This window comes from Fundulus heteroclitus, unplaced genomic scaffold, assembly GCF_011125445.2.
Source record: "Fundulus heteroclitus isolate FHET01 unplaced genomic scaffold, MU-UCD_Fhet_4.1 scaffold_136, whole genome shotgun sequence".
Classification (NCBI taxonomy): Eukaryota; Metazoa; Chordata; class Actinopteri; order Cyprinodontiformes; family Fundulidae; genus Fundulus; species Fundulus heteroclitus.
Genome location: NW_023396548.1, coordinates 1 through 15,508, shown reverse-complemented (window position 1 = coordinate 15,508; position 15,508 = coordinate 1). Strand labels below are relative to the sequence as shown.

At 39.3% G+C, this 15,508-nt stretch overlaps 1 protein-coding gene across 1 annotated transcript in view; it reads right to left on the bottom strand.

Moving 5' to 3' along the window:
* Window positions 1-12,687, bottom strand: part of si:dkey-288a3.2 (protein phosphatase 1 regulatory subunit 37) — a 66,775-nt gene extending 54,088 nt beyond the window's left edge. The window contains exons 1-2 of the mRNA XM_021310170.2: window positions 12,412-12,687; window positions 11,647-11,747 (exon numbers count right to left, since the gene is read on the bottom strand). Of these exons, the coding sequence (XP_021165845.2) occupies window positions 11,647-11,747; window positions 12,412-12,556 (246 nt within the window). The 5' untranslated portion in view covers window positions 12,557-12,687. The remainder of the gene's footprint in view (window positions 1-11,646; window positions 11,748-12,411) is intronic.
* Between the last annotated feature and the right edge of the window lie 2,821 nt (window positions 12,688-15,508).

The window sequence follows — 15,508 nt, the reverse complement described above, 5'->3', positions numbered from 1 at the left end:
CTGAGTCCTGGCCGGTAATATTATCCCACTTACAAAAGCTCTCATATTCCACTCAGTCAGGCGTGGAAATTCAATTCGCCCTAATAGTGCCCCACCAATAGTGCATCACACATGCCTTTCACTTTAACTGCAACTGTTCCCAATTCAATTAGGCGCAGAGCATGTAAAGTAGAGTCTTTTACACATAGACGAGGTTTTATCCTTTTTTTTTTCTCTCCCCCCAGTTCGGCACGCTGGTTCCCAGATGGTGTTTAGGGAAATTGTGTGACGCTGGAGCGGCTGTGGAGGTTGTGTGTTTTAAATAAAGCATGCTTGTGGATCTGTGTGCCCTGTGGTGAGGCTCATCCCGACCTGAACTCCCTGCTTCGCCTTCAGCCGTGATCGCCGTTTCAAATGTGCCACTAAGTGCCCCGTTATCGCCGCCTCGGCCTGTAATGAGAGGAGCGACATATGTCCGGTCCTCCTGCTGCTTCCTGATAACACGGGTACGGGAACTTTCCTCCACCTCCTCCTCCCTCCACCTCTCTGGGTTTTTTATTTTGCTGCTAACAACCAGCCAGGAAAATAGTGCAGCACTTACTTAGTGACATTTACCTCGACTATTCTACACGAGGGAGGGGTGCCGCAATAACAATCAGCATGCATTTAATTTAAAAGGAAAAAACTACAGCCTTTGGAATCACACAGGCAGAAGGGGGTGGGGAGTGGGGGGGGGGGGGTGATGCTTTCTGTATGTGTTTGTGTGTGAGCAGACTTCCGCAGTGCAACATTAATGCTAATCAACAGAGCTGAGAAAGCAGCGGTGGTCTGTAAAAACAGATTTTCTCTTGTCTTTTCATTTCTGGAGGGATTCTCGCTCTTTTTCCCCTCCCCCATTCTTTCCGTCCTCCGTCCTCAGAGGGATTTATCCTGGGAAAATACAATTTCAGGGAATTGCATTTGACCCTGAATTTAAGGCAGACATATACTCTTACATATACTGTGGTCTTTTTTTGAAGCCTTGGCAGTGGGATAAATAATGAAAGTTAAGTTGCGGTAATTGATTCCTCCTCAGTCCACTCAACTGAATAATCTGCAAGGGAAACAAGCACTAAGCTGTTCATTAGAAGATTTGCCAACATGCAACTAATTCTAAGCTTATTCTCCAAACATCATGGAAAGAATACAAACTCACACTTAAAGCGTCCTTAATCTGGAATGCGTTTGTAACTGAGGGTTTGAAGCACGTTGAAAATAAAATACTGAGTCAGCATGTTGGTTTAACTCGAGATCATAGAAAACATGTGATTTGACTTATAGTATTTTTCAGCTCATTTATTACAAGAAGCATTTACTGACATGTTTGTGCTGATCTTAGGCAAAATTCTTTAAATTATGTTATTTTTAAACAGATTAAAGGCAGAGTCTGATTTTTTTCCGGAAAAGCATGTAAGAAACTGTTTGAACTTTCTGCCTATTCTCGGCCTCCCCTGGTTGTTTTATCCGATAATGTGGTGTTTGCATTGTAGACTTCTGTAGTAATAAAATGACTCTTCAAACCGTATCTATATTTTACCATATTTAATCTAAAAGACAGAGAAATGTTTACAGACAGAACTATGTTCTCATAACAATGCAACTGGTCCCTGAGAACCTTGTTAGTTACATTAAATACCAAACATGTGTCCACCTATTCAGGGCGTTCCCAGTATGATATCAGTGTTCCTATTATCCCATTGGTGGAGAAGATCTGTAATGTAGATGTTCTTGCTGACACATATCTCCCATAACAGTCATTCTGTTACCAACCAACTTTGCAGTCCAATCTCTGTAATCTCGTACAAAACGTAAGTCCCTTTTTCAATAGCCGTGCATGCGCAAGACCGTCTTCTGCTCTTTCACTCCTCAGGAGGCTCGCATGAAAAAATCTCCCAAATCCACTCTGGTCTTATTTCTTTCAACTGAGGCCTTCCTCTTCTTTTCATAAACTTGTAAGCAGTTTGCTTCTTGTGACTACCAGCCATATTCAAAGTCTACGGTGAGAGCAGCGGCACAATGCACGGCTAACACCGAAGCTAACTGGATACATAAATACTAGTGTGCATGTGGAGCCAGCAAGCGGAAACTAACAAGGAATGAGCACGCACATTAGTGTTACGTGACCATGTCAGAATGATTGGCATGTGGGACAAGCAATAGATAAGGCGATACCCCCGAACTCGAGGGACAAAGTGGTAGGACGAGACATGAAGTCATCTTATTGGGTATTTCCATACGGACCGAATGGCAACGATTGTTGTTGGGTTTTATAAGGGTTTTATGTATTAGAAAATACAAATGTTAAAGTGTGGCATGCAACACTTAAACGGGGTCGTGGCCGAGAGGTTGCGCTTGCACTGCTCTAACCACTATTTTCCTGGCAGTGCGCTTGCAGTCAGAGAAGGTTGCAAGTACCCGGTTCGATCCCCGGTCCCGGCACTATGGGTCCCTGAGCAAGACCCTTAACCCCAGATTGCTCCACGGCCGCCGCACAGTGGCAGCACACTGCTCCCCAAGGGTGATGTGTTAAAATCAGAAAACAAATTTTGTTGTAATGTATGTTTCAATGACAATAAAGATGATATTACTATTACTATTTCTGTTACTAACTGCTTTCAGAAGTCAATGAATTAAAGAATAGGGTCCACCTGTGTGTAATTTTATCTCAATATGATCCAGCTGTCATTTGAAGGTGTCAGAATTTGAGACCAAGCAAATGTGAAAGGCTATTGCAATGGTTAGGTTATATTAATAATAATAATAATAATAATAATAGTAATAATAATAATAATAATTGTTATTATTATTATTATGTGGATCTTTGCAACAGTGTTGCAAATATCCACAACTTAGGTGGTAGAATCCCTCAGCAGGATAAATATTACTCTCCACAAATCTGGGCCTTTATAGAAAAGTGGCGAAAATGTAATGTGGTAAGAAAATACCAACATTGAATATATATATATATATATATATATATATATATATATATATATATATATATATATAGATAGATAGATATATATAGATATAGATATATAAAATGTGTGTGTGTGATGACATATTTCCTTTGGCTCTATGGAAAATTAATTTGTTATGAACTATATTATGTGGAATTAGTTGTTTTCTGGTACTATTCTTCCAAGCTGGAATAAAGACACCTGCCTTCACTGCGACAATGCCTCTCCCTGTGTGAGGTTACCTCAGAGCCGCTGCAGCATGGTATCAAAAAACAGCAGTTGCTGTCACTGTGCTGATTAGGTGCTAAAAGAGCAACTTTGTCTCAACTTTGATGATTGCGTTCTGCCTCACCTCACCTCTCCTGGATGTGTTGTTTACTGGGCAGGGGTGGCACAGTCAATGAAGGGGTGGGTAATGAACCATTCATTTTGCAGAACAGAGAGGGGCTACTGCTCAGAAAGCAGAATTCATGAGGATTACTCTGACATGAATAAATCAAGCAAAATACCTGATGATTTCGATGAAGGAATAAGCTCAATAAAAGTTGATGCTGCAAAATATAGGCCCCTTAACAGGAAGAAGCCTCCAGCAGGACCAGGCTCAATGTGAACGGCCATCTGCCACGACCGACTTGGGTTTTGCGCAGCAGAGAGAGTACTTGGAGCGCTGGAGTAGCAGCAGAACCAGCAGCACAGCAGAGAGAGTACTTTCAGGCAGGCGGGCAGGCAGGCATAGACCAAGGAAACTCTGGCAGGCAGACGTGGGAAGCTCTGATTAGCAGACGTGGGAAGCTCTCACTAGCAGACGTGGGAAGCTCTCACTAGCAGACGAGGTTTGGATTACTGTGGAGTGGAAGCTGGGGTGTATGGGAGGTGGAAAGTGCCAGAAATGTTCAGTCAGAAAGGACAAAAAACTGCATCATGACAATGTCTATGAGTGAAACGGGGCTAAACACTGAGAGATAGGGCCCAGAGACATGAGCTCATTTTCCTCCGGCTTTACTCTACTTTGCCCACACTTTATTACTTTATTTTACTCTATTCCTGTTGGTTTTCCACAGACCCAGCCTAGCTAGATGGAATGAATGAATCCTGGGGGTGGCTTGAAGCCCCATTTCCAGCCATCGATGCTGTGCGCTCTGCCACTGTCTGAGAGCGAAGTGATCTATATGCAGAACACCATGTGATGAAAAACTAACACTTCACAAACCCAGAAAACTCTGCACTCACTGTAAAACATTGCTGTGACCTGGTAACGAGCCATTCATTGGATTCAGGTGAGTTGGAGAACAGACTGGGCATGAGCACCCGTGCTCTAGATGTACTAAGCTAGGAGAGACATACCCAAAAGACTTGCAGCCACTTTTAACTGAAGTAAAAAGTGGTCCTACAAAGTATTTACTCAGAGTGGCTGAATCCAAATACACATTACACTATTCGGATTTTTATCTCTACAAAATTAATGAAAAGCATTCATCTTTTTGTCCATACACTCACAATTATGCATTACGCCATGTTGGTCTGTTACATAAAATGCCAATAAAATCCCTTAAGGCAAAGTGACACATGGCGAAGCATCACAGCCAGGCGACCCATATGCACAAACTCATGGTCCTACATGAAGGTGTCTTGAATGGCCAACCTATAGTCACATTAGCTGCATGTCTTCCCCACTTTTCTCTCTGCTCATTTCCTGCTCAACAACTATGGATAAAGGCCATTAATGCCACAAATAAAATCTAAAGCCCTTAGGCACTATATATGTTGTCAAGTTAGCCAGCTACGTGAATTATCATTGTCTTCCCCTTCTTTAACAAAATTACACATTGCAAAAGCACCATTCACCATCCTGATCTGAATTACATTCCATGTCCATTTTTTTATATGAACAACACTGAGAACCTTTCTCAATGCGCCAAACTAACTGAAAAATAAATAGTGTGACAGCAGCACAACAGATTAAATGTTCAGACGATAGACCACAGGGTTGTCTGGTATTTTAACTTGTATCAGATCTCCAAGGGGGCTAATAACTCTCATCCAAAAGTAATGAATCCCTGGACATTCCCATACACCATGCACAAAGCCGCCCCAGAGCCAACGTGAGCGTTAAGTGACCAGTGCCAGAAGAAGCAAGATGCCCAATTCTTGGAGTAAGAAGAGCTCTGTGAGCAAATTTTAAGAGTAGATAATGTTGCTTTGGATTGTTTTGGCACAAACAAAACTGGAAATACAAGCATGGTCTTCAAATCCTCCATCTGTTCTATATTGAAAAACTCTTTGTGCCAAGCTTTAACTCTAGGTAGGTAATTACCTTTGTAAAATTATCATACCTATGATAATTTAAAATGCAGAGCACGGAGATCACAAAGACCAATATCATTCTGAGAAAAAGGAAGAGAATATGTGTTTCAATGTTTCTTGCTTTCTGCTCTTCCTTTTTGTGGAGAAGTGATCTAAAAATGCATGCTTTTAGGAAAAAATACTCCAATGATGCACTGTTTAACATTGAGCACATACTTGTGTTCTTTCAGATGTTTGCGATGATCAGTTTTAGATGCTATCCCTTGATGTATTTTATTCCCATAACAAATATACACTGGCAATACAAATACAGATGACTGAAGAAGTCTGTATTTTTACATCAAAATCCATAAAATACAAGTTCTAGAAAAAGGCAGTGAAGAAATGAAAACTGCTAATCAATCTCCGGGGCATTATTATTATTATTATTATTATTATTATTATTATTATTATTATTATTATTATTATTATTATTATTATTATTATTATTATTGTTGTTGTTATCAATAATAATTATAATAATAATAATAATTTATTTATACTGGGAAATCTCTTAAGACTCATTGATTCCTTTTCAAGAGTATCAGCTAATTTTGACCGATTTTAACAGCTTTTGACCCATGATGCCCCCAAAGCAATAATGGATACTGCTGTTGATGTCAGAGCTAAATTAAAAGGTTATGGTGACGACAATTGTCCCCCTACCTTTAGCTTGTACAATTTTTTTTCATATTTCTGTTTGGCTTCTCCATTTGATTTGTTCCAATACATGTCTGCCACTTGCATGACCGCTAAAGATCTTTGAAATGTGAATCTGGCCTTTCCAGTCTGCATCAATCATATTAAGCAACAACATGAATTATTTACATTTACATGATTTTCTTTAAATCCATGATGTGTTCTCACGAATCGCTGAAATGTTTGTTGCAGCCATATTAATAAAGTTCTTTTTGCTGTTCTTGGTCAGTGTGACATGTCTGCAAAAGGTCATGTTTCTCATCGTCTGTACCACGGCACACCTTTGAGGAAGGTACAACAGGTACATGTGATGTTCCAAAGGTATGTGCTAAAGAAAACTTGTTTCTAGGAGGGATAATTGTATCTTGACCAGCAATTAAAACAAACAAACAAACAAAAAACAACATGCCATAGTTAGTTTTTTGTTTGTTTGTTTTAATTGCTTCTTTAAAAGGCTGTTTGCTTGATGGTGTGCTCTGATTGGACAATATGAATTATATAGAAAGAAAACCTACGCAGAAAGACAGGTCGTTTTCTGATCTGACCACTTTTGAACAAAGCAAAAAAGCTGACTGCCCCTGAGAAGGTCCTTTGGTATTCCCTTTTGACATTCACACAGCCTCATCAGTGCACAACAGGTCATAATTAACCCCCAAACCTTAGAAAACTGAAATTTGTTTTCATGGCCCCTTTAAAGAAAGGTCAGACTGGTAGCTTATTTTTTTTTTACAATCCAAAATGCAATACTTCAAAACCCTACAATATAGCAACGCTATAATTATGTACTGAAAGGAACCCACATCTGTCTTCTTTTGTAATTTTTCAGCATCTCTGCTCGTCATTTAAATCAAGTGTGGGCATCATGTGTGGTGAACCTCCATCAAACTGATAAGTTATATTAGTAACGTGCAGAATGGAAATCAATGCTAATCTGAACTTTGTACCCATGTGAGACCTCAGAGAAGTTTCCGTTTTGAGAAACGATCTGGAGTTATTGCAGAAGACTCTGACCTTTACGGTTATAACTGTAAGACCTTGAGAAGGGTTTCCAACGTAAGCACTTTCTTCATTCAGAAGCTGTCGTTTAAAGACGTTTGATCGGCCAAATTACCTTTTTAATCACAGAAACCAGCACTTGAGTTCACACAGTGAAATCAGAGTCAAAGCGTGGCGGCCTCCACCCCCGCTGGTGCTAACCTAATATTGTTTACCACTCCTATGAAGATGTCACTAGCAGAAGCACTGTTTTATCCACTTACAGCATTTCAAAGCAGTGCAGAGGGGCTCGTGGGTTCTTAAAAAGCTTTAAATAGTCTTCAGCGCTGATCCTCAGGGGGACCGCCGCACGCCTTTAAAAGACCTAATTTAATAAATTTGCTCTTTAGGCGCTCTTCTTTTCGATTTGCATCGTCTTATTACAGATTCATTCACATGCAGCCTTTTTTTTCAGGTCTAAATATCTCCCCTCTTAGCGAATGCTTAACCATACATATTCTACTGTTTCAGGAGGACCACCTGCATCAGTTTTCAATGCAGTAGGGTTCATTAGCGCCTCGGCCTCTGTACGCCTAATGTAAGCATGACTATGTTTCTAATTTTCCACAAATAATTCCCCTTGATCTCCGGTTAAATTTATGCAGGAGGGGAAATGTGGAGATCAGTGCTTTAACATGCTAGGTTCAAATAAAGCGAATATGTACATAAAATGAATTATAAATGGGAAGCTGTGTTTCAAGTAACTGGAGGGGAAAAAGGAGTGTGCATGTGTATGATGCTAAAAAAGAATATTAGTAAAGAGAGAAAGTGAAACTGGGTTTACACAAGTATAAAAATCTCTATGGAAACGTAAAATTATAGCATTTCTGATCCCACATTCTTAGAGTTATTAAATCTGTGTCTGGTATAAATCAAGAGACTTTCAAGTGATGGAGATCACAGAAAGACTGAAGCTTCAAGAATTAGGAAAATGATCCTTGTTTCTCCCAAAATAATGGAAAAAGATGTTAAAGTTTGTTTAAAAAAAAACTCCAGTTTAAATAATGCTGATGCTCAGGGACTTAATAATGAATCCACATTTTTATGAACCATGCAGGATCTTAAAGACAACCTTGTCCATCCATCATACTCTGCTTATCTAAGGTTATGAGGTAAAAGATTCGGCAGGTAAACCCAGACATCCCTTGGCCCGGTAACGCTCTCCGAGATTTCATGTTGGATGTTCCCCGACCAGAGAGAGTTTGTACTCCCTTCAGTGACTTCTGAATCTTCTCCAGATTTTTCTGTGAGATGTGTGTGGAAACGCGAAGCTTTGCAGGGGCTTCCTGCACATGTTAACCTCTTTAGATAATTTATTTCACTGTGGAGGAGCAACAGCTGTACTCTGACCTCCTGTTGGATATCAGAATCAGAATCGACTTTATTTGGCAGGTTTGTGGGAACAAAGAAAGAATTTGACTTTGGAATCCCACACTCTTGTAAAAAACAGGCTGACAAGCAACAGCAAATAGAAAAGCAAATTACAATCTATAACAGGGGTTATTCCCAAAGTGGGGGTCGAGACCCTTAAGTGATCACAGGACACCATGTGGGGGTTGTGAGATGAGATTTCAGAGAATATCCTAGTTTTAATATAGCACAAATATGCCTTTAATTGCGGAGATTGATACGTTTTTTTTCTCCAACATGTCTGACTTTTCAACATCAGAGAACATCCAAGTTTCTTTCTCACAAATTTGTAAAATTATTCTAAAACTACCTGAATTTATGGAACTCTGAGGCCAATAATTAATTTTCTTGACATGATGGCCCTAATACGATTTTTTGTGCGGAAATTATGAGAATAAAGTAATAATATTAGGTGTACAAGAATTAATAACATTGCAAGAATAAAGTAGTAATCTTAGGAGAATAAAGTCAAAATATTATCAGAATAAAGTTAAAATATTATGAGAATAAAGTCACATAATCATTCAAAAGTCCTTATAGTAATACTAATTTGATGCTGATGTGCTAAAAAGATGTAGTATTTTGTTATTTGAATAAACAGTACCAAAATATAACTTTACAAGATGCTCAACATTCCTTATTTTAACACAAGGGACGACTGCACTTTGTTGTAAGAGTTCTCCTAAAATTAAGCCCAACAGGCAGGCGGCACTTTCTGGCACTGTTATTTCGGGGGTCACGGGCTGAAAGGTTTGGGAACCCTTTTTTTGTGTCCTATCTGGCAGTGCAGAATTAAGAATTGCTGTCTTAATGCCAAAGAGAGCCCAACAGATTTTATTTTCACAAGTGGAGCATTGCTGCTTCTGCTATAATGCTCCACTTGATTTATATATGTATAAAGCTTTATTAGATTTCATTCTGGGACTATTTCATGTACAATGGACAACAAAAACAGAAAGGTAGAAGAGAAAAAAAAGACAAAAGATGAAACAACATGATAAAAGGTAGAAACTGTGGAAAAAATAGGGCTCCACACTTAGTGGACCTGAGATGTTCCAGGAGAGGGGGCAGTCCAAGCCCAACCTGACATAAAGACAAGTAGAAGACCAGGTACACAAACAAATTACCACCCTAGTGCCCCCACATGCAAACACTCTTATCCTTAAAAAAAAAAAAAAACAGCACATAGACTCGCACTCATCACATACATCCTATACCTCCAGGTCCAGGCACCCCAGAGAGGTATCCAGCCCCCAGACCCGGGTGTGCCCAATCATCGGGATGGTTGGGGGGAGAGGGGGTGTCACCCTCAAACTTCAACCTAACCAGTCCATACTCTGGCCCTAACCCCCCACCCTGATCCCAGCCCAGATGACCCATGGGCCTATCCACCCAGAGTTGGGACCAACATGAACCGAACGGGCCAGCCAACCAGAGCCCAACCCATGAACCCTGAGACGCTGCCTCCCCCGGACCCTGCCCTCCATAATCTGTGATAAAGACCCCGCGCCTGCCTCCGCCCGCTCAAATGTCATGTTCTCAGTCCTGTCTTGGAGGGTTACCCTGCTTGTTCATGATACAACACCTTGGCAGAACTTTTTTTCGTCTGGGGTGTCCGACTACTACCTGTGATTGGACAGGATTTAGATGGCCGTGTTTAGGTTGGAAATGCGGAAATGTCTCACACATCTTTCCAACTGTAGTCCTGCAGTTCAAGTCCGTTGGTTTAATGAGCGGTCGAACATGCCAATTTTGCTCTCTTGCAGCATTTATAAATTATCTTAGCAGGATTAAGGACAGAACTTACACCTGGCCTGTGGCTTGGCTGGTGATAGCTGATGAGGACATAGAACCACACAGACAAAGGTTTACCCCTTTAAGAAGTGCCTTTTGTGGATAGCAAAGATTTGTGAGTGGCAATCTCACCTATACAGAGCTTACAATATTTATCTTTTTAAAATCTTCACCGACATCTTCACCGTCTCAATCCTTTTCTCTGTTTCGCTCCACATTATTAGGAAGTCCGTAAAGGATTAAAACAACCCTGACTGAGGGTGTGAGAATCAAATAGGTTACGTTATACGACCAAATGTTTTCATTTCCATCTTACTTTCAAGATGTGGTATTTCTCTACCTCTGAGAGCTCTGAGTCCTGAAATCACTTTATTTTTAATCAAGCCCGCAAGCCTGCAGTTGGCTCTGACAGGCTCGACATGTGCCAGGTTGTAGTAATGGCATTGTGTGTTGCAGTTGTTTTATGAGCAGAGTTGCTGATGTTGCTTAGAAGTGAATACACATTTTCATGAAACCAATATTTCACTCTGCAGCTTTTCTCTGACGACGTGCATCAAAAGCCACTACGGGGTGAAGGATGTTCAGTTTCATGGCTACTGTCATGTCATCAAATGTAACCAAATGTCAATACGATCATGTCGTGGAAGACATATATGAGCTTCTGGTTTTACTCCCGTGGTTTATTTGACCAACAGTTTATTAAAGGTTTGTTGATGAGATTTTTTTTTTAAAAGCAACAAAGAGAGGTAAAATAATGTAATCTTCTTTTCCGTCCTCACTGCATGCAGTTTTCAGTTTAAATCATTGAGGCTTACAGATATTTGTTTCCGAACACCTCTCTGATGGTTCCACCACTGCATTTTAATTCAGTTGAGCTCAAGATTTATAACTGGGACATACACCTTGATTTTCTTTTTTTTTTTTTTTTCCGTCTTGTTCTGTTGTAGACTGGCTGCTGCTTGTGGAATCATTGTCATGCAGATGACCTAGTTTTGGCTGCCAAGTTTCAGTCTCACATCTGACTGTATTATAATTTGGTATACAGAGAGGTTCATGGTTAACTCCATGACTGCAAGGTCCTGTAGCCAAGAAGAAAGTCCAACTCATTCGCCTTCCACCACCGTGATTGACAGTTGGTCAGAGAGGCCTTTCCACATCGGCACTGTATTATCCAGCATCTGTATGCTCCATACCAGCAAATTCTCAAAAACTTTTATAGGGATGCTTACTTTGATGATGATCAGTTAATCAATACATTTGATTAGTAGTGCCCGGTTGGTATATCTCCTCTTAAATCTAATAGAAGCACATTTTCCATTTCAGCTTGATTCTGAATGCTCGGTTTGACGAAAATAAACATTCACCCCGAAGAAAAGAGACAGCATACCTGGAGCTGCCGCAGGATGTTTTCTCTGGGTTGGACCTGGTGATTGCTGCAACTCTGCTGATAGGCTGCAATTATATCCGTTATGGTGATACAGCTGTCATCTAAGATAAATACAAGAAAACATTTTCCCTTGTGTTCATATTGCTACAGTAAGGAATCTAAAAACAACAACAAACAGGTTTGTTATATGTAAGCTACAAAAAACCTCAGTTTTTGTGAAAGCAAAACCAGACATTTTGTTCAACACGGCCAGGTCGTTTTTTTTCCTTCAATGTGTGACTCTTCACATGATTGTAGGTAAGATTTAAATGAGGCATATATGCTTGATCTAAACCACGCTAGTTTCCAAGTTGGTTAAGACAAAGACCAACACCTGCATCCTTTCTCCCTACCACTGGAATCCCACAGGGCTGAATATTTGCATCAGGTTATTTTCAAACTTACAGTATATGGCTTCAGATATCACTGCTACAAAGATAAATGTATGCTTAAGTCTCACCAGATGGCCTTGTGAATTCAACTTACAAATCCAACGCTTGTCTTTCAAATAAATCCACACTGATCTATCAACTGATGATCACAGCCCATCAGTCCATCCCACTTTAAAATAAACTTAAATATCAGCTCTCTTAACTGTGGCTGATGACCACTTTTCCCTCTCTGACTGCACAGATCTACTAATCTGTACAATGCTCTGTACAACAGATCTGTACAATGCTCCTTCAGGTGTTATTCAGCAAAATGTGTAGTTAAACAGCAGCTCACCTGTTCTGTCTGCGTGCTCAGCAAAGCCGGACACTATCTGTTCATCAGGAGGGAATGACACACGTTTCCCTCTTTTCTTTCTCATCTTCTGGTTTCTGTCTGGGTTTGCTACGCTGTTCTCGCCACTATCACAGCAGCGTGTCATCACAGCAGGAAGGTTAAAAAACAACAAAAAAAGAAGCTTATAATCAGTTTAGCTCAGTCAAGATGCGAGTTCAAGCCATGGGAAAGGTAACTGAAGTTTTCCTGATTTAAAGGAGGAATGGAAACAATACAGCGGCCCTCTTCCAGCTGCTCTCTCCGCTCTGTGGCACCTGGAAAGACAATGCTCCGAAGAACCAATATCTTATTCATGAGTTGTGCTCCAGGTTGCGGGTGATACTCAATATGTTTGTATCAAATGACACATTCAAAACACTGAAGACTTGCAGCATTTACATCACTATTTAAATTCAGCATTTGCAACAACACGAAGGAGATGGGCTGGTAAGGAGTAGGAAATCTTTATTTCCGTGTCATTATGAGAAAAAACATCACACATACTGATGTCTTTTGATTCTGAAAAAAAATAAACAACTCTGAAACAACATCTTCTCTGATATCAGAGTTGCATGCTATAAGGATAACTCTTGCTAGTGTCCCTTACTGGTTCCTTGTGTTCTGTATTTAATTTTAAGCAAACCCCATCAAATAAAAGAGACAAACTAAAGAGGTTAATTTAAACACTTTGGATAGGGATTTAAAAATCTGATGGTAATTTCAGCAGATTGCCCAAGGTCATCCTCAGTTCCTAAAATGAGGTAAATCCACAAAACACAGTATGTTAGTCTGTCTTCTTATTTTTATTTTTAAATAAAACTTCACCCAAATTGTGTGACTGTTATGTTAATGAACACAGTTTTGACCGAGCTTAAGCTGTTGGCCAGAAGGATTTACTCTTGAAAACTTTGTAATCCAGAGGAGTTCATGTTTGACTCATGCAAGTTTACTAGATCTCTCAGCTACGAAAATGGCCCAAATCATCAGCCCCCTAGCTCCTCGTCTTCTTTTAAAATATATGATTATACCTCAAAGTATACATGACAAGTAGAATTAATGATTAAATAACCCTGTTGCTTAAGATATCTTATTAAATGATTCCTGATAGTTTATATATATATATATATATATATATTTCTCAATAAATTATTTAGAAATTAAAAATGTTTTCCCTCTTTACTTAGACCTGATTTATGTTCTACTCTATATTTGCTGCGTTCTATTAGGACATGTTTTACAGTTTCTAATTGGACTACAATAATACAGATCCCCGTTTTGAAGTTTTCCTATTCTGAATAGAGTACCGTACTATTAACACCGGTATGTCCAATTTTTAATTGTGTTATGATTATTTCCTTTTTTTAGCTTCCATTACTATATCTATTACATTCCACATTTCTTTGAATGTTTTATAAATGCCTTCCTGTGTCTTCATTTTCCCATTGTTCCTGCCATATCTTAAGAACTTTGTTATGAATGTAAGATTCCGCTTCAGTTTTGCTCAAAGTGATTTCTAAGTTGATCGTATCCATCTTGATGGCCTGTTTAGGTAAAATATCTGCCTCTTCATTACCTTTTACACCTACATGTGCATACAAACCTAACATAAACATTTTTATTACTTAGCTGGAATAACATGTGATGTATTTTAAACACTCAATCACATCTACAAGATTTACATAATTTATTGCTTAATAATGCAGCTTGACTATCTGAAGCAACAATTAATTTCTTTATTTCCCCGGTATCATTAACAAGCAACCAGTATACACAGCAAGATAATCAGCTGTTCTTCTTTTGATTTCCAATGTTATACTGTGGGAGGTTTACTTCAGCTCTTGTTCTGCCACTGTTTGGGTCTTTAGAATCATCAGTATATACCACCAGACTCTCTTCAAGTCCCTCAAAATAATTTTTAACTTTAACTTCTGGAGTGTTCCCGCTTTCCTTTTTAAGTGCCTTTTGTAATTGGAAGTCCACTACTGGTTTAACAAACAACCATGGGAAAATTGGTAAGCAAGGTACTGTATTATTATATTGGAATTGATTCAGGCCCAAATTGTGAGCTTTTATATCTCCAATCCATAAAAAACTGTTGAAATTTGACTCTTGATGTTCCCAGCAGTCTTGTAGAAAAGCTTTTGCTGGATGATCATAGTTATGTTCCTGAAGATGAATCCAATATGCAAACATTAGTTTTAGTTGTCTCAATCGAAGAGGAAGCTCTCCATTCTCAACTACAGGAGTTGACCTAAAAGCTCCACAGCAAATACGTAATCCTTGATTTTGCTGACTATCAAAGCTTGCTTAGGGGACTTTCAGCTGCTACTATGCATGTAATACAAGCATAATCAAGGGAAGACCTCATGAGAGCCTGATGAATTCCAAATAATGCTCCTCTTGCAGCTCCCCAATCCTGCCCAGATAGACATCTCAATAAATTATTAACTTTTTTACATTTATTTTTAACATATTCTATATGCTTCTTCCAGGTAAGCGTTTCATCAAAAATTAATTCAGATAACTTGGGTTTTTGTGACAGACTTTCTGAAGCCCCATTTGTTAGCCCTCTACCTCCATGTTCATGACACTTTATGAAGAAAGGTGTTGTTTACTAACTTTTAAATTCCTGTTCTAAAAAAATAACATACTGTATTCAGTGATTTTCAGCTAAAAAAAAAAAATCATATTTTTTGTTTCTATATTTTAGGTTTGTTCTGTGATTTTGCTGCCTGACAACTTGCCATTTTAGACTTCAGACAGTAGAGCTATATTTTCAAACGTTAATGCAGACTTTATTAAAACATATTTTTATTTTGCTTACCAATTACACCACATAGGCTCATGCTTCTTGGCTGCATTCAAAAGTTTTTGAAGCGAACACAGAATTTCCGAGCTGGTATTGACTCCTGAACGCACCTCTACGCTGTAACCATTACGTATCGTCTTGGACCAATAGAATAGCCAGAGCGCTGTGACGCTGCTTCCTGAGCGGTAGTTTTGCGGCTTGTCGGTTCCCGAACAGTTTTAACCAACGGTCAGCTATAAACAACACATT